This window comes from Pestalotiopsis fici (genome assembly GCF_000516985.1).
Source record: "Pestalotiopsis fici W106-1 unplaced genomic scaffold PFICI_Scf_3, whole genome shotgun sequence".
In the NCBI taxonomy this organism is placed as follows: domain Eukaryota; kingdom Fungi; phylum Ascomycota; class Sordariomycetes; order Amphisphaeriales; family Sporocadaceae; genus Pestalotiopsis; species Pestalotiopsis fici.
Genome location: NW_006917093.1, coordinates 278,284 through 302,389, shown reverse-complemented (window position 1 = coordinate 302,389; position 24,106 = coordinate 278,284). Strand labels below are relative to the sequence as shown.

Genomic DNA, 24,106 nt, shown 5'->3' with positions numbered 1-24,106 from the left:
TACACCCTAGTAAATGACAAGATAAAAATATGCTTAATATGTGAGCCATCTCGATGGAAACAATTATATGAATTGTATGCAACAGAAAAGTCTTGTTCTTGCTTACATCAAGACAATAGGAGACCTCCTAGTTGATCAGGTGCTTTGCTCGGTCTTATTATATATGTGACAGCACGTCTGAACCCCAGATCTCAGTGACATGGCAAAAGTGTCATGTTTCAAGTGCAAAGTCAGTCAATTGGATGTGGTCAATCGTGTAAAAGCTGATAAAGTGCACTGAAGCTAGACTTTAGACAACCAGAGCATTAATTAAAAATGGCCACGAATCTTTACGCGCCAACAAATCCGAGACACACTTGAGGTATCCATCAATCTGGCCCGAGAATGGATACGCCTACGTAGGCACAAAGATGGCTGTGTCTCAAACACAATATTCGATTAGCCAGTCAGAGGCGCCCTCAATCCTCTTGGCTTCTTGATATGTACCGCCTTTAGAATACAGACGAGCGATAAGCATAATGAGACTTGGCCGATTCGAAACAATGCTGACGACTTATCACAAGAAGTCACCTCCCCAATCTAGAGAGCTTCTAACACGGGATGACGGTTTGTTCTATACAAGGTAGAGAGCTTCTGGGCCTGAGTCTGGACGGTGCCAAGAACTTGGGGAGATCTTCAGGGCTGCTCTTAGAGGCTGAAGGGTAGCTCTTGGGGGGTCGCTTTGAGGGGCGTTGTAGGTGGGCCAATGGCCAACAGAGGCCCGCTGGGAACGCGGCAGCTAATCTGGAAAGGGCACGGTACAGGGGGGCCCCGATATTTTCACGTCTTTTTGGGGACTGGCAACCCCTGACACTGCCGTCGACGCCAATCGAATGGGGGAGAGATGGGACGAAGCGTGTTCCCCCGTAGAATTGCATTCAAAGCAGCTGAAGAATCTACAAGGGTGCCGAGGGCGGGAATGAGAGAAAATGCTTGGTCCTCATCAAGTTTACGAGCACCTAGAAACTCAATTGAAGCTGCATTGTGGTCGGTTTTGAGTGTCTTGATTTATTGCTTCGCATCTACCACCCGTGGACATGGTAAATCAATATACAAGGACGACTTTTGAAAAGAAATGTGCAAGTTTGTATGAAGCGGAACTCGGCTGTCATTTGACATTTCCCATGTCATTAGCTCCATTCTTCTCTACAGATTACTCCAGCAATCGAACAATGATTGCACCCAAAGGAGGGTTTGTTGTAAAACTGCCGGCGAGGTCTTGCCAGCCCGCCACCCGCGCTGTGTCTTTCTAGGTACATAATAGAGTTGAAGCCATCAATTAAGGGATCAGACTTGCGTCTCAACTGTCCGCAATTCCCAAACCTTTTTCTTCTTTCGTTCACTTGGATTCCCACTTGTTCTTCCAATCTGGTTCTTTTTGTGTCAATAGGCTTGACCTCCTCTCAAGTGTACTCACATTCATGTGCATTTGCAGGATCGAAAAGTAGGACCCCTACCTGTATCTTGGCATACCAGCCTGTCTGCCTACAAGCACATGCGGTAGATCATTTTAATCTCCCTTTTACGAACGCCATGATCTAAGAATCCCCCCTTTGTACTCGTATCGCTGCCACATAACTTGCCGCCCCGCCCCTTGCAACGCGGAACCATCCATTAGAACACGACACGGTTCAACTTTTTTGGCCCAGCCCAGCACCAGCCCAGAGGCCTCTTATCTGCATGAAGCATTGAGGTCCTTCTTCACTTCTCCCACTGCAACCCCATCGCCCATCAGCACTGATATCTCGTCAGCAAGATGGCGGCTGGCAGTGCGCGCATCGTGCGCTACATCTTGTTTGCATTCTTTGTAAGTATTGCTGTCGAGACCCAACCTGTCTCAAGCAAAATCCCACTGGTTCTGGACTAGGAAACTAACCACCACCTTTTTCATCAGTTCATCGCCGTTCTTTACTTCATCTCGCATTCTTCGTACGATGGCGCTGGACTCTCCCCCGAGAGCTTTGGCGTCGGTAAGGGATCATCGGTAGGCGGCAAGGGTTCGAACCACGACCAGACCTCCAGCAACCCGATCGGTAGCAGCCCGGGCAGTCCCTCTACCTCGCACCAAGACCTTGGAGAGGCCCCAATGGCCATGACTCCCGCCGATGCTGGCTGGGATAACCTCTTGGGCACTGCTCCTGGTCCCCGTATGAACGCCACCTTTGTCACACTTGCACGAAACAGCGACGTCTGGGAGATTGCGCGATCGATCCGTCAGGTCGAGGACCGCTTCAATCGCCGTTACAACTACGACTGGGTCTTCCTCAACGACAAGCCTTTCGACGCGACCTTCAAGAAGGTTACCTCGTCCCTCGTCTCTGGCAAGACCCATTATGGAGAGATCCCCAAAGAGCACTGGTCCTTCCCCGAGTGGATTGATCAGGACAAGGCCAAGAAGGTGCGCGAGGACATGGCTCAACGCAAAATCATCTACGGTGACTCTGTCAGCTACCGCCACATGTGTCGTTTCGAGTCTGGATTCTTCTTCCGCCAGCCTCTCATGATGAACTACGAGTGGTACTGGCGTGTTGAGCCCAGCATCGAGCTCTTCTGCGACATTCACTACGACCCATTCCGCTACATGGCCGAGAACAAGAAGAAGTACAGTTTCGTACTCAGCTTGTACGAATATGTCGAGACCATCCCCACGCTTTGGGACAGTACCAAGAAATTCATAAAGAACTTCCCCGAGCACATTGCCGAGGGCAACTCAATGGGCTTCCTTAGTGATGATGGTGGTGAAAGCTACAACCACTGTCACTTCGTATGTTACCACATGTTTTTAGCTAATTTCACTTTCGTACACTAACAAGTTTCTAGTGGTCCAACTTTGAGGTTGGCAACTTGAACTGGCTGCGATCCAAGCCGTACCTTGACTACTTTGAGTCGCTCGACAAGGACGGTGGCTTCTTCTACGAGAGATGGGGAGATGCCCCTGTCCACTCGATTGCTGCCGGTCTTCTCTTGAAGAAGGAGGAAATCCACTTCTTCAACGACATTGCCTACTACCACGTTCCGTTCACTCACTGCCCCACTGGCGAAAAGACCAGACTCGAACTCGGATGCCACTGTAATCCCAAGGACAACTTTGACTGGAAGGGTTACTCTTGTAAGTTGTGCTCCACGCCTATTAATTGCAACAATTACTCACAAGTCAAATTTCAGGCACATCGAGATTCTTCGAAACCAATGGCTTGGAGAAGCCGGAAGGATATGAAAATCAGCAAGACTAATTTTCATTCAAGCAGTGTATTTCTATAGAGGAAAAGGAGCCAAAAAGAAAGACACCCCCCAAAAAAAACAGTGAACCTCATGAACACTTATTGCATCTCATGGTTTGATATGGCACTAGGGGGGCAATTCTGATGTGGGCACGGCGTCAAAGGTGGTTGATTTGCAATGTATTGGAGAAAACTTTGTAGTTCTGTACATATTAGTTCAATTTCAATGCCATTCAAAGCAGATTCCCTTGTTGTTTTTGATATGCTGCAATATTTTGTGTTATCATCACGACAATGTCCATAATCTCGGGCAAGCAAAATTATCGTTTGTGGTCTCGAAACCTTGTACTCATGAAATATTCAGGTCGACGATCTCTTATCGCAGCCTATAACCACATCCTGTGGACTCTTATGTCTGCACGTCAACTGTTTGCGGATGTAATTGTGCAGCAGAGTGGCTTGGTTATACTAGTATTGATATTTGCTAGGAGCTAGCCAATGCTTCAAGCGGGGTTCTGTCAAAATCTTTGCACATATCCAGCTTTGAGCCCCCCGCTCCAAAGGTATTATCTACTAAACCCGATGGACAGCCTACTCTTGATACTTTAAAAAACCACACTCAACCACATCAAGGTGCAAATTTCAGCGCCAGTCATTATATCATGGCTGTACGCTCGGTGTGGAACCGGGTGCGGATTAATCAGAGATGGAGAGCTTTTGGCGACTTCAGCTTCTACATGTTCTACTTTGCAACATGGATACCCGTGGTCGTCATGCTCAAATCCTACGTGGGTGAAGTCGTCTCAATCAATGGACCTTCAATGTACCCCTACCTCAACTCGGACAAAGACTCGAGTCTCCGCCGGGATCTCGTGTGGAGTTACAAGTTTCGGCCTCAGGAGGGTTTGGCTCGGGGAATGATCATTACATTTTGGTAAGTCCTTGCATGCTCTTGGCCATCACTACTTGCGGGAAGTCGGACTGATGGAAATTCACTCTCAGGAGTCCTTTGGACCCAGAAAAGGTGGTAGTCAAGAGAATCATTGGACTCGAGGGAGACATCATCCGGACCCGCGAGCCATATCCTGCTCGTACAGTGCAGGTGCCGGTCGGTCATATCTGGGTTGAAGGAGATGGTGCTGCGCGAGACACGCTCGACAGTGAAACATATGGGCCTATTTCCACGGGACTGGTGATTGGTAAAGCTACGCACATATTGTGGCCGCTTCATAAAGCTGGGAGGATCAAGTGGTGGGAATACGCCGGCAAGTTCAGGAATCCCGAGGGCAGAATGCAATAGTAGGTAGTATACCAAACCGGCCATTGCGTCATGTTACTGATAGAAACCAAATTCATGTCTCAATGGTCTTGGAATATTTCATCATTTTTCCTTCTGTCAACCACGCAGACCAACAAGATGCTTGTGTATGACTGTGATATGCAGTACTTGCTATGATGTTCTTTTTATTCTTATATTGATGCACCCAAAAGAGTCAGAGAAGCTAGAATGAGTCGAGACTAGAATTGGGACGCACGGGCCACAGTCAACGTCAGGGCGCGTCTAACGTACTATCAAAATTTCTAGGGACGGTTTCCCAGCAAAAAGTTGCGACTGAGTAGCAGCCAGCGTCCAGTCTTTGTTGGTTCCCTCAACAGCGGCGACCTGCAATTGCAGCGGCGCTCACTCCCTTCACTCTGACCCCCCCTACTATTGATTGTTACGTGACTGAGGGCCATGTCCTTGGCTCACCGCATCGCCAATTTCTTCTCCGAACCAACTCCCGCCACTCCCGATCCGGTTGCTCGCTCATTACACGACGATGGACGTTCGGAGGAGTTGCGCCCTCTGCCTGATTTCAACACCGGAACGCATTCTTTCAAGGAGGTCGACATGACGCCCAACGATGAGCTGGAGGCGCGCCCTCCCATATTACATGTTGGTGTCTTCTTGTGCAACCATTCCGTGATAGACATTGTCTTGCTGACCATGCTCACCAGTCCATGCTCGCTGGAGGCCTCGGAGGTACAACCGGAGATATGCTGATGCATTCACTCGATACCGTGAAGACTCGACAGCAAGGCGACCCACATTTCCCACCGAGATATTCGTCATTGGGCTCTTCATATTACACGATATGGCGGCAAGAAGGTATACGGCGCGGTCTTTACGGCGGGTGGCTGCCGGCCATGATGGGTTCATTCCCCGGGACCGTCTTCTTCTTTGGCACATATGAATGGAGTAAAAGGCTTATGCTCGACTACGGAGTCCAACAACATGTGGCGTATCTTTCAGCCGGCTTTCTGGGTGACCTGGCGGCATCCGTAGTCTATGTGCCATCGGAAGTTCTCAAGACGAGGTTGCAACTTCAGGGACGATACAACAATCCCTACTTCCACTCTGGATACAACTATCGTGGCACATTCGATGCCGCAAAGACAATCGCTCGTGTGGAAGGACCCATGGCATTGTTCCATGGCTACAAAGCGACCCTCTATCGAGACCTGCCGTTTTCAGCACTGCAGTTCATGTTCTACGAGCAGTTTCAAACTTGGGCAAAGCAATACAAGCAGAGCCGTGACATTGGTACGGAACTCGAGCTGTTGACTGGCGCTGCTGGTGGAGGGTTGGCGGGAGCCATTACTTGCCCCCTGGATGTCGTCAAAACCAGACTACAAACACAAATAGAGACGCCCCAACCTGTAAAAACAAAAGAGCGCACCAGCGTGGATGCAAAGGCTGGCGTCAAGGAGACATCGGCGAAGAAGCCTGGCGCAAGGAGGCCTATATCCACTTCATCGCCATCGACACATACTCCCCGGCCGGGTGCAATCGTATTAGACACCTCTTCAGTTTATCAGGGTCTGAAGTTGATTTACAAGACTGAAGGACTTGGCGGTTGGTTCCGAGGTGTCGGTCCACGTTTTGTGTGGACTAGTGTACAAAGCGGGTGCATGCTATTCCTGTACCAAACCATCTTGCGGAGATTAGAGATTTGGATGCCGCTGGCAGACTCTGAAACTTCGATATAAGTAGGAGTCATGTTGCTTGGCGAGGGAAGCTGTACATTTTTGGGCTTTGGAGAGGCTGATTGTATCAATACGGAGATCATCGGAGCATTTGCATGGCGTTTGGAAATAGAAGGACGGCCATCGGAGAAGGCCAAATGTATAGAAGACAAAAAAAGAACAGTAGATATAATCGCCCATCTATATGCATTGATCATCAGCTATAATCAGTTCTAAAGTGACTATGAGGTGAGCAATATCACATGAATTGCCTGCCTCTGCCGCTGTTTGTCGTTTGCAATTACACTGTACATCAGATGTCAACGACAGGACGTACAACTCAATTCAATACTCACGAAATATTCGACACTCTGGAATTTGTCGTGGCCCAAATGAACAGAGATCTAACTACATACCGTCTCTTTGCTTTATACATGGACCTGGTGCTGGCATTGGTGTTGCATATTCAATACTTGAATATTGCGCTTGAGCGTTATCCCCGTTAAATAGATTCCAAGATGCTATCCGTTTAGCTGACTTTAGAGCATCGAACCATAGCGCATGTGGAGAAAATGTTCCAAGCGTTTTGCGAAAGCTTGCGCCGTTTACCAATTTATCGAACTTTCACCAAACGCCTCGAGCTTTTGAGCCGAATATCACTCGAGCACGCAATGGCCGAGGGAAACGAGTTATAGCCATGACGCCGCCCGTACCCGTCCCTTCGAAAGCCGCGATACATGCTCTTCGAGGTCTTGCTCTGGGCAGCTCCTGTGCTCTCGGCCTGATTGTGGAAGACAGGAGGCGACGAATCAGCACTCTGAAGACAGCGGTCGACAACAACAAGAAGATTAGGACGTCGAGACAATATCATGGGGCCACGGAGGCTCTCAGACAGGCCGTTGAAGACGCGGCTGTCCTATCTGGGCAGGACATTCATTGGCATTATGATGCAGGACCTTCGATCAGCCTCGAGCATGGCCAGTATCGAGCCACCACAGAAGTACGACGACCAAGCAATACGCAGACAGACGCCAGAACCGTAGACAAGGAGGAACGAAATTCGGTCGCTGAGCATCAGGCCAAACAGCTGGCCCCCCAGGATGGGCCAAAACCGCGAATGAATTCGTCGGAAAGAACGGGACCCCGCATCCATGCAATACGGCCATCAGTCGGTCTCACAACATCCACAGACAGCGGCGGCTGGGCAAGGCCTGCAAGGTTATCGAAAAGTGCGACTCCAGCTGACAAGATTGCGGAAATCCTCGACCTGCCTGTTCCAAGCATCAAAACCAGATTGCAAGAACCTGGCATGCTTGCTACATACAAGGCAGCATTCATTGCTGGTACCAAAATGAGAGGCGCTTCCAAGAAAAAGCAAAAGGAAAAGCTGAACGAACAATGGCTCAATGTCTCGGAAGCACTGTGCACATATTGTCAAGAGAACGAGCTCTGGCAGGACGCGCAGGAGATACTCGGGGTTGTGGTTGGATTCGGCGAGGTCGACGAGACCAGATTTTACGCCCATAATCCATTTTCAGTGATTGACTCATTGCTGAGAGACCTTGAAGCAGATGGAGATGCCGTAGCCGGGAAGCTTGACTTGGCAACTCGTCTATTTGTCGCAAATTTTGAGCATGAGCCGGCTCTAAATATTGACAAAATCTCGCAAGTTGCCCAAGACCTCATTCCTCGACTTCTCCAGTACCACCAGATCCGGCAGGCTCACCAAGTCTACTGGCGAGTGTTGAAACAATTGGACCAAACTGCAGACTTTACGGCTTGGTTTATCGAACGACTTTCCCAATACGGAGACCACAAGTCAGTCATCAAGTACTTCAGACTGAATTTTACAAAAGCGGCAACCAAATATACGACCTTTGAAACGACAGTAAACCGTGTGTTGGATTCGGTTGAGGCAATGCGGGGAGCCCGAGCAGAGCCTGTTGCCCGGGCCTTGCTTCAATGCAGTAGGTTCGGGCTCACACCAAAAGCAGAATGGCTCCAGAGACTATTGCAGAGTCATTGGGATCGTTATCAAGATCTCCAAAAATCTCACGAGTTCTTTCACGAATTAGTGAATTTAGGCTTGTTGAGCACGCTGAAACATCCGGAATCCGTTTATCAATTCATGGTCAAGTTCGCTGCGTTGGACGGCCATTCGCAGGTTGCCTTGTATTATTACGAAGAAACGCTCAAGCTGGCACCACACATGCGGAACGATGTGTGGTTGAATGGCTGCATGACCCTGACGAAAGCTAAACATGGGTGCTGGGACGACGTTTACCTCGATTATTCCGAAATGAGGCAATACGCTCGTTCTCAGCCAGCAGCTTATAGCCAGGCCTTTGTTGCTCTTCTCAAGGTCTTTCTCGACAGCCACACAGTTGCCGAAACAGAGGATTTCATACAGACTTACGTGGAGAAGATGGATGTTCGCTTGCATCGTTATGTCATTACACTGGTAGCAAACAAGTATGGCGAAGTTCACGATTATGAGGGACTCCTGGCATGGCTTCAATACTGCCGTTCTCAAGGACTTGAACTGGATGCGGCTTTCACCAATGCCATTCTCCGCAATCTGAGATTAAAGTGGAAATTCCCCTACCGGCAGTTGCAGAGAGTCTACAAACGCATTCGGCGACTCGACCTGGCAACGGTCGATCTCGCTACTACACGAATCATGCACGGCGCGGCAATGGAAGAAGGCAATTACGCAGGTACCAACATCAAAAAAAGACTTGGCACGTTGGGGACATCGCCGAGCAAACTTCCTTACACCTTCAAGTCTGCCAACGAACGTGATGTTTTGCACGCCATGACGGAGGAACTCTTGCGCGGCAACCCTGTCAGGGCTGTTGTCATCTATAAGCGTGCGCTACGCTTTGGTATGCCATGGTGTCCCAGGTGCTTTCGTGTTGCTGTCAAGGCATCACTGAAGCGTAAAGGTGAGAATTTTAGCATCACCGCCAAGCTCATCAGCGATACATATGCCGAAGGCCATGACATCACCGGGGCTGCGTCGATTCTCATCAAGTCGCAAATCACACAGTTTAGAGGGCCATTTGAAGAGGTCATGGCAAACCTGCAGTCTCTCACCACTCGCTTTGAGTCCCTGGGCCTGACTATCGAGTCCTCCGTCATGACACATGCAGCTATCATGTCCACGCAGTTCAAGCAACATACTCGGGCAGTGGAATTCTGCAGGCTTGCCATGGAACAGAGCGGTGCCACCAACCCGTGCTTTTCCCGGCAGAGCATGCGAGCTCTCCTCTCGGCGTACTGGCAGACCCTCGACCCGGTCGGGTTGCGCTGGGTTGTGGAGTCGCTGCCGTCTAGCCCGCTAGCAGCAGACAAACATGCATTTCATCTACTCAAGTCAACAAGGAGACACATGCTGAAATGGAACCCGTCGTCGCGAGTCAACGAGATCATTGAAATCCTAGAAGATGGTATAGATAGGGCGCGGCAACAGCGAAAAGTAGCGATTCAGGTTGGATCTTTAATGCATAACGAAACACTCCGCATCATGAGCGATGCGGCGGGAAATATAGACCTGGGAAGAACGGAACACGGTCATAGAGGGCAACAAACTAACCACGCCAGCGATATGGAGAAGACGACATTGGCTCCAGATATGCGAACCCCGGCTTCCGTCCAGGCATATGGTTAGATGTATATACAACACAAATACTTTCATGTATCTTTACAACATGTACATTACTGCCATGTACAGTATCATAGAATGTATGATAGGACAGGGCCCCATCTTGTATACATGGCCTTGTCAAAAGTACTTGTTTGCTAATGTGGCAACTCTGCATTTTCATCTAATGATAGTCGATCAAAGGAAGAAGCCATTTGTTAGTCTGCTGCAATCGTGTCACAAGTGGTGGTTACTGCTAATAAGCACCATTGCCCTATGAAGCTCTGATCAACACTAGTCTACGCTATAGCACGCACGAGCCGTCATGGATTTGGCGGATGTTTGTGCTGCCGTGGGCCTTGATTGAATCATAGAGGCTATACCTTTGTAAGTGTATTGCTGTCTGCCACTACGATGATTTGGTGGCGGTAATCTGTACATTTCTTGCCATTGCCCAGGAGGTCCAGGTCATGGTGGAAGGATATTGAGTTGAAAACATGTTTTATCTACTACGTACTTACCTACTCACTACAACTTCCTTTGGAGAAGTCTCCTCTGGTCACATACCTCAAGCCAATCATTGAAAAGAAAATACTCAAGTTGGAGGTCTGGGAAGGCAACATTTGGACCCCAAAGCTGCCTGCGGGGCCAAAAAATCGCGGCGGCGCGAGTAGTACCGGGGGGGCCCACTGGGAAATTCAGGGGTCAGTTTCTCTTCCCGGGGGTCTGGTAGGTCTGTCTGTCTGGTGGCGGGCGGCGGCGATCGAAGGAATTGGCAAAGAATGGCTCGATCATAGATCAGGCGATTTATGACTTGATGCTGGGTCTTCTGGTGCCACTGGGACCTGACATCACGAACGACTTTTTGCAACGACTAATTTCCTCACCGCGTTGGTTTCTGGGGTACAACCAACAGGGAAAAAGTCGTAGTTAGTGAAAGAGGACCGGCGCTTGACATTCTCGACCTTTTTTTCTTGCAACCTCGACTTTCCTGCACCCGCCATCAGCAGCCTACCACGCGCCCCATCCTACTACCATCACCGACCGCCCTACTTGTTCAACACCAGACGGCCCCGATGAGCACTACAACGGTAAACACAGATGCTCGTGCTGAGCGCAGAACAAAATACCATGAGGCCGACGTGGTGATTGTCGGCGCCGGAGTCTTTGGCTGCGCCGCCGCGTATGCACTGGCACAGCAAGATCGCAGTGTGCTGCTGCTGGAGAGATGGATGAAGCAGCCCGATCGCATTGTCGGTGAGCTTCTCCAGCCGGGTGGTGTCGAGGCTCTCACCAAGCTCGGCCTGAGACACTGTCTTGATGGAATCGACGCCATTACTTGCAACGGTTTCGATGTGATATACTATGGAGAGCAGGTGGTTATAAACTATCCCAAGATCGAGGGTCTCGCAGGAGGATATGCCAATGGATCGGCAAACGGTCACGCAAATGGACATGCCAATGGACACGCCAATGGACACACCAATGGCTCGGCGTATCCCAAGGAGAAGGATTCGAGACCACAGGGCCGTAGTTTTCACCACGGCCGATTCGTGCAGAGGCTGCGAGAATCGTGTCTGGCACACCCCAACATCACCGTGGTAGAGACGGAGGCCGTCTCGACGGTCAAGGGTGAGCACAACGCCGAGATTCTCGGTGTTGAGACGCGCACATTTGACCCTGATACTGGCAAAAAGATTCCCGACTTCTTCTTTGGTCAGCTGACCATCATCGCCGATGGCTATGCCTCGCTCTTCCGCAAGCAGTACATTGAGCGGACGCCAGTGGTGCGGTCCAAGTTTTATGCCCTTGAGCTGATTGATGCCGATCTACCGCAGCCCACCTTTGGCCATGTCATACTGGGCAATGCCTCGCCAGTTCTCTGTTACCAGATTGGCACCCACGAGACCCGCGCACTCATTGATGTCCCACTCGACTGCCCGGCGGCTTCGGTAGCAAACGGCGGCGTCCGTGGGTACATTGAAAAGGTTGTCATCCCAAACCTTCCACCACAGCTCCAGCCTGCTTTCAAGGCTGCGCTTGAAAAGGAAAACAAGATCCCAAAATCCATGCCCAACTCGTGGCTCCCGCCCTCCAAACAATCACACCCCGGTGTGCTCGTGCTGGGCGATGCCATGAATATGCGTCACCCGCTTACTGGAGGCGGCATGACTGTCGCCTTTAACGATGTTGTCCTCCTTTCCCAACTCTTGGCCCCTTCCAACATTCGCGACCTGGGCGACTCGGCTGCTGTCCTGCGGGCCATGGACACGTTTCACTGGCAGCGCAAGTCGCTGACGTCCATTATCAACGTGCTGGCTCAGGCGCTGTACTCTTTGTTCAGCGCGGCGGACCCCAACCTTGCCAAATTGCAGCGTGGCTGCTTTGCCTACTTCAGGAAGGGCATTACCTCGGACCCCATGGGTCTCATGGGCGGCCTGATCCACCGGCCACTCGTTTTGGCCTACCATTTCTTCTCGGTAGCCTTTCTGGCCATCTGGATTGATGCAAAGTCGACTGGCCTGTGGAACATACCTGTCGTCCTTTTCAACTCCATTAGCTTGCTCTGGACGGCCTGTGTCGTCTTCTTGCCCGTCATGTACAAGGAGGTCTTCTAGTACTAGACTTTTTATGACTGGACGTACATTAATAAGCGCCGGGGTGGATGATGATTTTGTTTCGATGCGTTGAACCATGAGCGTTCTATATGATTACACACATACCCCAGATTCGGATGACGGCCATTATGGGTCAAGGATATGAGATCAAAAAAAGATAGGCATGAGAGCAGTTTGCCTTGGCAGAAAAAGCTCATCCCCTTGGGATGTGGATTGGATTTGAGTCCAATCTGTACATAATTAGAGAAGACCGAGAGAGAGACAGAAAGCCTATTATGGCTACTAGATATACACCAAGAGACCTAATCATAATAATCTTCAAGACAAAAACTCAATCATCATATCGATTTCTACAAGTCAGACAGATCTCAGACCAATCAACGAGCATGGACTCTTTGTTCACCACTTGAATTCCTTCCAGGTATTTCTTAATTGTCAATTTTTGGTTTGGCTACGTGGCAAATATACAGTGCATTGCAATCACATTCTTTTTCGGGGTATCTTGTCATCCTCCCATCACAACCTTGCTGTGTCTCCCTCTCGCTGGATTCGCACGACTGCTTCTCTCTCAAGTAAGGCGTCTTCTGTAGACACCAAACATCCAGCTAGCTCTCAAAACGGCGAGACCCACGGCCATGCGGATGCTGTCCTGAATGACATTGAGCTTGCTACCGTCAACCTCGTGCCAGTCAATGGGGACCTCGGCAACCTTGATGCCGGGACTGCTGCCAATAACAGCGCCGTCGTTGGACAAGACAGGCACGGCGGGGGCCGACTCTGCCAGCATGAGCATCTCAATGTCAAAGATCCAGCCCTCGGCGTGCATGTAGGGGACAACGTGGGGCAGGGCGGCGCGCGAAAAGAGCTTGAAGCCGCACTGGGTGTCGCGGAGGCGCGAGGTGGCGGGCGGCGTCAGGATCATGAGGACCACATGGAAGCCGCGCATGAGAAAGTTGCGCAGGGCCGAGCGTTTAACCACGGCCTCGCTGCCGACGAGGTGGCCGCGGCTGCCAATGGCGACGCCGCGCCCGCCAGCGTCCTTGACGTCGTCGCAGCCCTCGATCAGCTTGCCCAGGTCGCTGAAGCGCGAGGCGCCATCGGCGTCGGCAAAGAGCACGTACTCGCCCCGGACGTGGCGCATGCCGTGGGTCACGGCGCCGCCCTTGCCGCGGTTCTTATCCAGCTTAATGAGGCGGAGGACGTCGTGAAGGCCGTGCTTCTCGGAGAACTCGAGCACCACCTGCTCCGTCTTGTCGGTCGAGCCGTCGTCGACAATGAGGATCTCGTAACCGCCGGCCGGCTCCTCCTGGGGCGGATTCTTAATGCGCCGGTGGGCAGCGGTCGTGGGGCTAATGACCCCAGAGGCAGCAGCGACTTCTCTGCCAAACTTGGCGTCGAGGTACTTGACGGCCTCTTCGAGGGCAGGCAGGATACGCTTCTCCTCATTGTAGGCAGGGATGACGACGCTCAGGCGGAGGGAGGCGGGCTCGATGTTGCCCGTGTCGGGAATGTACACATCGGCGTCATCCTTGGTACGGGTCTCACTGGCGTGGCGCTCAGCAAGCCAGCGGTCATGCCAGCAGGGCAGCTTCTTGAGAACCCATTTTCCGTCTCCAGTCGTGGTCTTGTAGTGTTTCTCGCGGGGGTATACGGGCCGGGGCTTGGGTGCGACGAGGTGTAGGCCGGCGTAGAGCTATTTCCCCCAAAGTCACTTGTTTTAGTATAAAGTGGGAGCTATTGATTCAATGGGCAGATAGAGGTAGATTGTGCTTACGGAAAAGAAGGCGACCAGCAAAAAGGCAACGGCAATCCTAGTAAGTATGCCGTTGGGCGTCTCGCTGATCCAGCGCAAAACAGCGTCCATGGTCGTGTAAGGTCGGGCAATTAGTCGCCCGGAGTGCAGCTTGTCACAGGCGCATGGGTCGTCGTGTGTGGTGAGAGTTGAAAGGAGACGATGAGACGAGGATGCGCAGCTCAATTGCACATTCAATTGATCTCGGCGCTCGGCCGAAAATACAAAGGAGGTTTGCAAGACTGATCTGTCAAGTTCTCTCAGATTTATTGCAAGGGATCACCAGAAAAAGAAAAAGAGAATGAGTCTGCAAGAAAGCGAACTGCTGCGACTTGATCGGCCATTGACGACGTATTGTTCATTACGAAGTACCAGAAAAAGCCACGAAGTACGTTTCGTTTACGCGTCTAAGGCTGACGTACGTCTGGTACAATCAATGCGACGACCGCCGCAGGGTCCGTCAATAGCGGGGGGTCCACTGGTCTCATTATAGTGCGGGTGCTCCCCTGGACGGATCGCTAACGTCTTGCCCCGCGATCTGTGAGCTTGCTGGGGCTTCCGCGGCGTGCCCGGGAAGCTTATTCAGTAGGTTTACTCACATGCAAGAGATGGCATGATCATAGAATTCATGTTTGTTTGTTTGGCGAATGGACTTGTCTTTGAATGCTTGTCAAAACCTCATTGATAACTAGCTCCATTCTTTCTCTACCATTAGTTCGTACCCAGGCTGGATAAAGTTATGACAATAGGAACTGATCTCATGGCAGCAATACTTTAGTTATAACATGTCTTGGCAAGTATCTACCTGGTATACATGTGCATTACCTCCACAGACACGGCAGCCATAAATCTCAACATGTCCTTGATGTGCGAATGGTACATCAAAGGTCTCCTTCTGGACCACATTTAGCCAGGTATCGCAAGACGAAAAGAATTGATACTCCAAGGCTCGAGTAAGGCAATCCGTCGATATGAAATCAAGCTGCCACTTACAAATGCGCAGGAAATGCTTATATTTCGTGTCCACGTATCAAGCCTCTGCTGATGGATTTCAAGACAGACTCTTTGATTGTTTTCATTTATTTACTTAGTCTTGGACTGTGGCAGCTGCACCGGTACCGAAGAGTTCGAAGCGGCAAGTCCATGGCACCTTGCCTTATGTAACAGCCTGGAGGTGCAGTTCTAGCGGACCTCGGCATAAATCCCCAGATTTCTTAAAGGCCCCCGGCTGCGCGCCGTTCCAACGTCACGTCACCTCTACAAATCCCGTGTCTTGACTTTTGCATCTCGGCTCGACAAGGCGCAATGCCGCTTTCGTGACACAGATTCCCTCGTCCCTTTCAGCTGCAACATCAATTGAGCGCTTGTGTATGCGCCAGTTACCACCATGGAGTTCGTCACGGCCCTCCGGGGCACCTTTGACGATCAGAAGCCGTCGCTCTTCGAGATCCTGTCCGAGCAACAGCTGAACTCGCTGCTACCGCCCACGCTGCGATACCTGCTTACCGTCCTGACGCAGCGGTATCCGCGCTACCTCTTGCGCGCTCTTAATTCATTCGACGAGCTCTACGCTCTGGTCATGCTCATTGTCGAGCGCCACTACCTGCGTACCCGCGGAGGCTCCTTCACCGAACACTTTTATGGCCTGAAGCGCGAAAAGGCCCTTGCCGCCGAGATCCCACGGGCCTCGACCGCCGCTGCCGGTATCGTGCGAGAGACGCTCAAGCTGCGATCCACCGATGTCTGGAAGAATCTTGCCGTCATTATCGGTATCCCTTACCTCAAGCGCAAGCTCGACGAATCACACGAGATTGAGGCGCCCCGGGCCCTGCTTGGCGCAAACTACACGCGCATGCCTGCGAACCCGACCGTCAGGCAGCGGATCCTCCACTACTACAAATGGTTCATACGAAACATATACCCCAGCGTCCATGCCGGATACTGCTTTGCTGTCTTGGCGTTCAATCTGGCCTATCTGTTTGATGGGACAAAGTACCACAGCCCGCTCATGTGGCTAATTGGCACCCGAGTACGGCGGATGAACGGTGCCGACTACAGGGCCGTCGAGGAGTTGGGCAAGCCAAAGCCTGGCCTGCCTCCCGCGGCCGGGCTAAGCATGTTCCATCCTAGAACGCTTGGCCCAAGGATACTGGGTAGTCTCAGCATGGTTCTCCCCATGAGTATCTTTGCGCTCAAGTTTCTGGAATGGTGGTACGCCAGCGACTTTGCCAAGCAGCTGACTCGCAAAGCGGCCGAAAATCTCGAGCTGCCGCCACCAGTCATTAGTGGACTGTCGGCCAAGAAATCAAATACAAAGGGTGAAGCAGATAATGGCAAGGCAGCAAAAGACGACGAGGGCAAGAAGGAGGGCGGCGTGGAGGACGCTCCGATTGGAGCGACTTCATTGCTACCAATCTATACTGTGGCAGCTCCCGAGGACTCTGGGCTGTGTCCAATTTGCGAAGATGAGATACAGACGGCGACAGCGTGCCAGACGGGACTGGTGTACTGCTATTCGTGTATCCACAGATGGGTAGAAGGGTCGCACTCGAGACAGGAAGATTTCATGCAGGACAAGGCCGGTCAATGGGAGAGTGGTGAGGGCAGATGTGCCGTTACTGGCCGCAAAGTTTTGGGTGGCACCGAGGGGCTCCGAAGGATTATGGTTTAAGAAGATTACGAGAAAGGACAAGTGTCCCTGGTTAGAGAACATGATGCATGGCACGGCGTTTTGTACTTTGTATAGATATCCAATTTCTGATTGCCTTGTGTGCAAAGATATCGATACGATCCTATTTATATATTCACAGACACAAGCAAATTAGATACTGACGGCGCTATGCGTGTGTCGCCAGCCTGTGTAACCCTCATACAAGGTTTAGAAGATCATGTTCCTTTGACCGTCTTCATCATAGAAACTAAGCTCTGCCTATAGAGCGCGGCCAGTCTGTTCGGACAAAATAGTCAAGCGGCAAGTTAAATAGGACAGGGATACTTTTGAACAAGTCTAGATTGATTCGAAATATTTACATTCGAGTCTATATAAGACTATGCTAAACAGGCAGTGGGTATCCGCAAAACAGAGGTCCTCTTTAGGATCTCAACCTCGCAATAATCGAGGCTATAAGCAACACCAGCGCCTATGAAATTTAAGTGTTCTAGAACAATAATGAGACTCTTCCTAGACGTATCCCAGGAAATATGGAATATCCGTCAAGTTGTTCCATCCGTATCGTCGCCGTCTGGCTCACGTATACGATCCCCAGGAGTGCCGGACTAGACATTTTCAAAGGGCAAACTTTTAGCTTTTGTGCTACCACTACCAGGCCTCCGCGGTGATGGACACGGCCGAGGCGGCCAACTTACGGCCGGGTTCCTTTTCCTCCTTGTGGCTGTTGGTCTTTTTGCCGTGTCCGCCAGTCTTTTTGTCCGTCTTCTTCTCCGTGTTCCTCTTGATGGAAAAGAGACTCAGACCCGACTTCTTCTCGTTGCTGCTGACGCTTGCCTCCTCGCCCGGTCTCACGATCTTGAGCGAGTGCGGTTCGAGGTGTGACTGTGGAAAGATGCCCCAGCCCTTGCCCGAGGTGCCTGACCAGCACCAGTGATCGGAATACGTCCCTAGTAAAAACGATTTGGTCAGCAAACATTTCCAAGCACATGTCATCATCATTGTTCAAGACGTTTTTGACTTACAGCTAATATTCTTGATCACGTCCCCCTTGTCAAACTTCAACCACATGCCCTCGCCCTTTTGGGACCACTTCCATCTGGCAACGGCCTGCATGGAACTGGTCCCTTGCATCCTCGTCTCGCTCTTGGGCGGCGCGTCCAGAAAAACAGACTCGGCCTCGAAAGCCGCGCGCACTCCGTCGTGCCACCCAATGCCCCATTTGCCCTCGTACTTGGCAGGGAACTCGATGCCGACCAACTTGGCGCCCACGGCAAACTGGAGAACGGCGCCCCGGTCGGGCGGGGATCGCATGATGCCGTGCGCGTTCCTCCGCGTCTCCGTGGCCACGGCGGTCGGCAGCTTGCTGATCTCGGGCGCGATGCCCGCCATGACGGACTGCATGGGCGGGTGGGCAAAGTGCAGATCAAAGTTGTCCCGAAAGGTCTCGGGCGTTTCGCTCCCCTCAATCACCGTGAGTCCCGGGATCTTGGGTAGTGGTCGCGGATGCCGGGCCATGTGCATAAAGAGCTGCTTTTGATTGAAAAAAACGGTAGCATCGCTCTCGTCTAGGGTCTTGCCGTCGTGGATGCAGAATACACAGCCGTAGAGCTGTTCGTCAATGTGCCGAATAGGCAAGTGGCACTTTTGTAGGACCCGTAGCCGGAAACCCACTGTGCCTGATGTGTAATTTCCCTTGGCTAGATGGTTAGGTTAGTATAGTGTTTGATGCACGGCATGTAATTCTTTGAGGCATCTTACAGTCATTGTTGAGATCTTGCTCGACCGTGGCAAAATCGAGTTCATATAGACAGTCGGTACACTTTGCCACGGTAGTGTGCGAAAAGCCACCGACAGGTCGCTTGATTTTCTTGAAGCCGAGGTCGCCTCTCATGACATTTTCCGCTCCTTTGCAAAATCCCTTCATTTGATAGAAGGAGGAGTGAGGTCCTATGCTGCAATCGGATTGTCGAGGGGGCATTTGAGGGTTCTCGGGAATTTCTGATTCTACCGGAATTAGACCAGGATCTGGCGTCGGGGGTAGGGGCCTGTTAATACCGCCGCTCGTGTGAGGTCGAGCATGAAGTGTAGTTATGGTGGCTGAAGAGTTATTGCTGATCGTTCCCACTGGCGAGTGCAAAGGGCTTTTATAACCTGGTGGCGGAGTCGAATATAGCGGTCGGTGTCCTCCGGCAGAGTATGGGCTTCCGGGCGTCGTGGACATGTTAGATGAAGTACGTTGAGTGCTGGCAACGGGGCTGGTGGATCCGTATTCGGCCACGACGTCGAATATTGAGCTGTTGAGGGAATCCATGGAGGGTGCGCGGACCGGATGCGAGTTATTGCCTGCCAAGGAAGCCTGTCGAGGGGGGAAGTTCATGGGATTTCCTGAGTTATGGCCAGGCCGGTGAGTATAATTGTCGACAGCACTATCCTCGGGAATTGCTGGGGAGGGATTACCAAAGTGAGGAGAGCCAAGAGGAGACCTGGTTACGTCGGGTATCGAATCATAGGATTGACTCGAGTATCTTGGGAGCTCGGCACTGCCAAAACTTGAATACGTTTGTCTGTGGCTCTCATATGTGCTCTTGTTGGATACGGAGTCACCCCTCATACGGCCATTCGGTGCCTGATCCCGCCAGTACGACGGATCTGGGTCGATACGAACGGTTGCTGCCTGTGGCGGCCATGTATCTGCGCTCAAATACCGAGTATCTCTCCGGCCGCTGTCCGAAGTTCCTCTTGAAGCGGCAGTTGGGACCGCTGGTGGCAGAGTGGGCGAATCACCGCCAAATACCGGAGCCCGGCGTTCAATGGATGCACCATCGTCGGGCGAGGAGGCGTCTGGAACAGGAGGTGGTAGCTGGTCCACTCTCCACGGATCTGTTGACGGCGGTCGGGGCGGTGATCCCAAGGGCTCTGAAGATCGATTCGAATGATGTGAGCTGTTTCTGTCCAGGTCACTAAGAGGTCGCGAAGCCGTCCGCGAGTTGCCTCGGCTGCCAAGAGTCCCATCCACACCCAAATCGGGTCCAGCTTGGCTGCCCATGACCGACATGTCGTTCAGTCGCTGCTCAACTTCTTGCATCTCTCTGCTGACACCTATGGGCGAGTCCACAATGATGCTGGCACGGCCTGACGATGATGACATGGCTTCGGCGAGCAAAGGTGAAAGCATTGCGGAGGGCGCAACAAGCTTGATTCTTTTTAATATGTCCACGATCTTGGGCGCGGCCCGCCTTGAAGCTTTTTGAAGTTCATCAAACTTGTCAGCATCAAATTGATCGACTTCGACAAAATCGTCAAAGTCCCATAATAGATCCTCTAATTCAGATCGGAACTGTGCAATTTCCTCTGACAAGCAAGTACATAGTTTAGCATTGATCCTCAATCCGGAAAACATGGGACAACTAGCACAATAAAGCCGGTTCAAAAATACTCACCATGTTCCTTCATTGCGTCCACGAAACTGCTCGCATATTCTTCATGGTTCTTGTTGCACAGCGGCTCAATCTTCTTCAATGCTCTCTCTCCCTCCTTTGCCAGCGCCTGCGCCGCCTTGCGCATTGGGGCCGCCGACGGCTCGTCGTCTGCGGCATCGGCATTTTCGACAGCGAGATTTGCCTTTTCGACAATCTCCCGAAACGGCGACAACACGAGCCTCTCGATCTCGTCTGCCATGTTGGTGAGTGGGAAGAGGTGAGGAAAGCCGAGAGGCGCGACCTCGGAACACTTTGTTTTCTGACTTGCTTCGCCGTCGGTTATTGTTGGCGGTGGTGGTGGTGGGGTCAAGGCGCGATATCTCTACGGGATACTATACGAGCCGGTGCTGCTGTAATCTCTCAAGGCGCCGGCGCTATAGTGCGGAGCCAAATCGGAGGGCGCGTGTAAGTCGTCGTCGTCGTCGCTCATGAAATCAAAACCCTCATCCCGAGTCATGCCTCTTTACACGTGTATTGCGCCTCTCTTGGAATGGAAAAGTGTATGGTAGACCAGGCAGAGGAAAGAAGACTGGCAAATCTTACAACGAGGGGGGGGAAAGCAAAGTAAGGAAAGAAGAGAGGCGAAAGGTGTGTGACCCAACAACAGACAAGAGACCCTAGAGTCCCCAACCTAGGTGCGTCACATACATACAACCCAGTCGGTCACTACCTTGACTTGCAGAGAGGCTGAAGAGTGCCCTGTAAAAGTGGTAGGAGTTGAACGAACAGCACCTGGGTGACCAAAAAGAGGAGAGCTCCCGTGAGGCGGCTGTCAGCCAGGCACCAGCCTCAGTCTTTGGTGGGTAATATCTTTTGGCAGATGTTGTGAAATGTGGACAAAAGAGAGCTGGTGCGACCATAGAGGACCCTCACATTTCCCTCCCGCAGTTGCGCGCCTTTATTACATCAGTGTGGAATGAAGAGAGGGAAAAGAAGAAGCTTCTCAAGTCAATTGGCGGCGATCAGGGTCGCACCCCGGATCAAGTTGACAAGGGACTTGAATGGTCGTTCCTAGCCCGTCGGTGCGGGTCCCTTCACACCATCTATCTCTTCCTCTCTTGGTAAATGCTTGCTTGCGCTGGGCACTTCCCGTCATTCCAACCCGCAGCACTTGATGAGAGCCCAAAGGGCAGTGCAGTCAGTCACTGGCTATCAATCCATTCATCCCACATCGATTGGCGAGGGGCTGCAGCCTGTAGGGTGTCAACGTCTGTGCCGCACAGCGCGTCGCCAAGCCCATCAATAGGACCACTTGGCTGAGTGGCTCTGCTGCAACCTTGTCTCGAGCTGTGCGGCAATATTAGGACCAACAAGAGACAAGGCTCACTCTCTTTTTTTTTTTTTTTTCGCCCTCCTCTCCCCATCCTCTCTCTCTCTACCTCCCGGGGTAAAGCTCATTCAGGATGCTGGGGGCGATGCCAATTGGGCAGGCAAGAAAATACAACATGATCGTTTCCGCTCGGCGAATCTCGTCTAACTAGTGCTATGTAGCCGAGGCGCCTTATTCCCCCTCTCATTGATTAGGCTACGCGCGCCTTTCATCCATATAACTATTGCGATTAAATTACCCCAGGTGCGGTCCCTGAACGAACCGTTCTACTGGTAGATTGCCATGATGAGCCCTTGCGTCGGACAACATTTGCTGACTGAACTTTAATTGATGAGTGGCTTTTGGAAAACAACGCGGGATGCGCTGACTAGATGTGTTACCTATGGCGAGACGAGGCATACATTTATTAATGGGTGAATGACTGGCCTTGGTTATCGTCATTTTGAAGAAAAAAACACCAACCTACTTGTTCGGCACCGAGGCTATTGTTCCTCTATTTCTACAATTAAATAGAGGGCCGCGTGGCCCACTCTTATGAGGACCAAAGTTATATCACTCAACAAACTCCAAGATGGGTATCTTATAGTATGAATTTATGGGCCGACGGAGGAGTCGGCAGTAACCCGTCCAAGTACGGTCTATTCGGCATCAACACCGTTGTGGGAGTGATTTCGGGCGGCAGAAAGCCACGCTCGCAAACCAGCCAACCCGAGACAGCATGGTCATTTCGTTGGAGAGCAGACGATGGAACAGTGTAACGTGTACGCTTTCGGTATCCGAAATTCGCTGGACATGGTGATCCTTTTGGGAGTACGTACAGCATCGGCCGGGCTCAAGAACGGAAGCTTGGTAGGCTTCTCTTACCCAAATGTAACCCAGCTATCGATAATATTCCTTGGATGGAAAGTAGCCTCTTTGATTATCAGTATTGCGTCGTCATCCGCTATATGAAATAGTATCTTATCCTTCCTGAGCGAAAGAGCAAAAATAATATTCGTCGTGGTGTTGCGCCTGGTTACACAAGGCACTTCTGGCGGGCTGTCTTTAAGCCACTGGGGCCACTAATAAGCTAATGTACAAAGGATGTATTAACAAGAGACTTGCCTTAGTTTCTCCAGCACCTAACCTTATAAACTGCTGGTAGGCCTGGTAAGTAATGGTTGGTCTCCACGAGTCAAGATTGTGGACCTTTGAGAGCAGTCTATCAGTAAAAGCGCTACAAGGATATCGGAGCAAATACCGCTCGTGAACTCCAAACATTTCTTCCAGATCAAGCACGTTGTCGCTTGATATGTGGGCCATTTGCACTTATCCAAGTCCCCAGCAGTAGTTTGGTACGTGGTACGTATGTAAATCATCCTGCCAAACCTTTGACCAGGCGAAAAGTTTTGCCCACGTGGGTGTGTCTCACACTGGACGCAACCAACCCCTCCATTACCATCCATTCCCCTGCCACGGGTCCCTGTCGCGGAACTTCGAGAAGCTTTTCCTTACATTAGCGAGAAGGGCGAAGCATCAAGGCTGTACACCACGCTGCTGAACCTCAGCCCCAGCCTCTACCTAGATGGGTTTCTTTAGACATTGCATCATGTTTGAACGCTCGTGACCCAGAATGCTACATTCTGCACGCGGACATGGAGTTTGCAAGGCTGAATCGCATAGAGTTTCATTTCCACACGACGTTGCGGATCCCAATTGTTTGGGCCCTGCACGCCAACCCTCGGGCTCGCTAAAATATTCCCTTTCCGCTCTTGGAGCTGCAGACTGGCCCATACGAGTGCAGTCAATTGGACCCAGTGATACTCTTTGCCAAGATGGACTTGATTTGCCCAAAGTCGGTGAGATTGTAGCATTTACCAGAGTAGAGACTTTTGTGACAGCTTGGCCCTTGAATTTGGAAGAAAATACACCTACCTGCCTGATATGGTACGTGCAGTCAAATGATAACCTCTATACAAGCCCCGAGTTTGTTCGAGATTCAAATCAACAAGCAATACTTTTCTATGAATGGCAATGCTGCAAAATTCGTGTATTTGTGCGACAATGGCAGCTAGTCGACTTGTTGTCATGATATTCGCTCTAGCCACAATATTGGCGCATCAAATCTTTGCGATAGGGGGTATCTACAGGAATATCAACCAGCCTAGACAATACTACGGATGCCCAGAGGGCAAACTGTTGAAAAACCAAGATTTGGATAAAATTACTCTATTTACAGTAGTAAAAATCTACCCCCCTTTGTCTTTCCCCGCCTTTTGGGATTTTTCAACAAAAAAGAAAAATAGAAAAACCAAAAAAAAAAAGAAG

General features: G+C 51.1%; 8 protein-coding genes across 8 annotated transcripts; 6 read left to right on the top strand and 2 right to left on the bottom strand.

The window, feature by feature from the left end:
- Nucleotides 1-1,795: 1,795 nt before the first annotated feature.
- Nucleotides 1,796-3,272, top strand: PFICI_04287 (uncharacterized protein; the record flags this gene model as incomplete). Its single annotated transcript, XM_007832868.1, has 4 exons — nt 1,796-1,846; nt 1,934-2,803; nt 2,860-3,148; nt 3,205-3,272. 4 exons carry the CDS (start codon nt 1,796-1,798, stop codon nt 3,270-3,272), a joined length of 1,278 nt encoding a protein of 425 aa, XP_007831059.1.
- A 650-nt stretch (nt 3,273-3,922) lies between these two features.
- Nucleotides 3,923-4,560, top strand: PFICI_04286 (uncharacterized protein; the record flags this gene model as incomplete). Its single annotated transcript, XM_007832867.1, has 2 exons — nt 3,923-4,194; nt 4,263-4,560. 2 exons carry the CDS (start codon nt 3,923-3,925, stop codon nt 4,558-4,560), a joined length of 570 nt encoding a protein of 189 aa, XP_007831058.1.
- Nucleotides 4,561-4,995: 435 nt separating this feature from the next.
- Nucleotides 4,996-6,290, top strand: PFICI_04285 (uncharacterized protein; the record flags this gene model as incomplete). Its single annotated transcript, XM_007832866.1, has 2 exons — nt 4,996-5,196; nt 5,259-6,290. The coding sequence occupies 2 exons, from the start codon at nt 4,996-4,998 to the stop codon at nt 6,288-6,290; spliced, it is 1,233 nt and encodes a 410-aa protein (XP_007831057.1).
- Nucleotides 6,291-6,963: 673 nt separating this feature from the next.
- PFICI_04284 (uncharacterized protein) lies at nt 6,964-9,936 on the top strand (the record flags this gene model as incomplete). The annotated part of the gene is made up of 1 exon (XM_007832865.1): nt 6,964-9,936. The coding sequence occupies one exon, from the start codon at nt 6,964-6,966 to the stop codon at nt 9,934-9,936; it is 2,973 nt and encodes a 990-aa protein (XP_007831056.1).
- Nucleotides 9,937-10,985: 1,049 nt separating this feature from the next.
- Nucleotides 10,986-12,527, top strand: PFICI_04283 (uncharacterized protein; the record flags this gene model as incomplete). The annotated part of the gene is made up of 1 exon (XM_007832864.1): nt 10,986-12,527. One exon carries the CDS (start codon nt 10,986-10,988, stop codon nt 12,525-12,527), a length of 1,542 nt encoding a protein of 513 aa, XP_007831055.1.
- A 568-nt stretch (nt 12,528-13,095) lies between these two features.
- PFICI_04282 (uncharacterized protein) lies at nt 13,096-14,391 on the bottom strand (the record flags this gene model as incomplete). Its single annotated transcript, XM_007832863.1, has 2 exons — nt 13,096-14,220; nt 14,302-14,391. The coding sequence occupies 2 exons, from the start codon at nt 14,389-14,391 to the stop codon at nt 13,096-13,098; spliced, it is 1,215 nt and encodes a 404-aa protein (XP_007831054.1).
- A 1,315-nt stretch (nt 14,392-15,706) lies between these two features.
- Nucleotides 15,707-16,990, top strand: PFICI_04281 (uncharacterized protein; the record flags this gene model as incomplete). The annotated part of the gene is made up of 1 exon (XM_007832862.1): nt 15,707-16,990. The coding sequence occupies one exon, from the start codon at nt 15,707-15,709 to the stop codon at nt 16,988-16,990; it is 1,284 nt and encodes a 427-aa protein (XP_007831053.1).
- Nucleotides 16,991-17,638: 648 nt separating this feature from the next.
- On the bottom strand, nt 17,639-20,668 carry PFICI_04280 (uncharacterized protein; the record flags this gene model as incomplete). The annotated part of the gene is made up of 4 exons (XM_007832861.1): nt 17,639-17,937; nt 18,013-18,687; nt 18,749-20,341; nt 20,431-20,668. The coding sequence occupies 4 exons, from the start codon at nt 20,666-20,668 to the stop codon at nt 17,639-17,641; spliced, it is 2,805 nt and encodes a 934-aa protein (XP_007831052.1).
- Between the last annotated feature and the right edge of the window lie 3,438 nt (nt 20,669-24,106).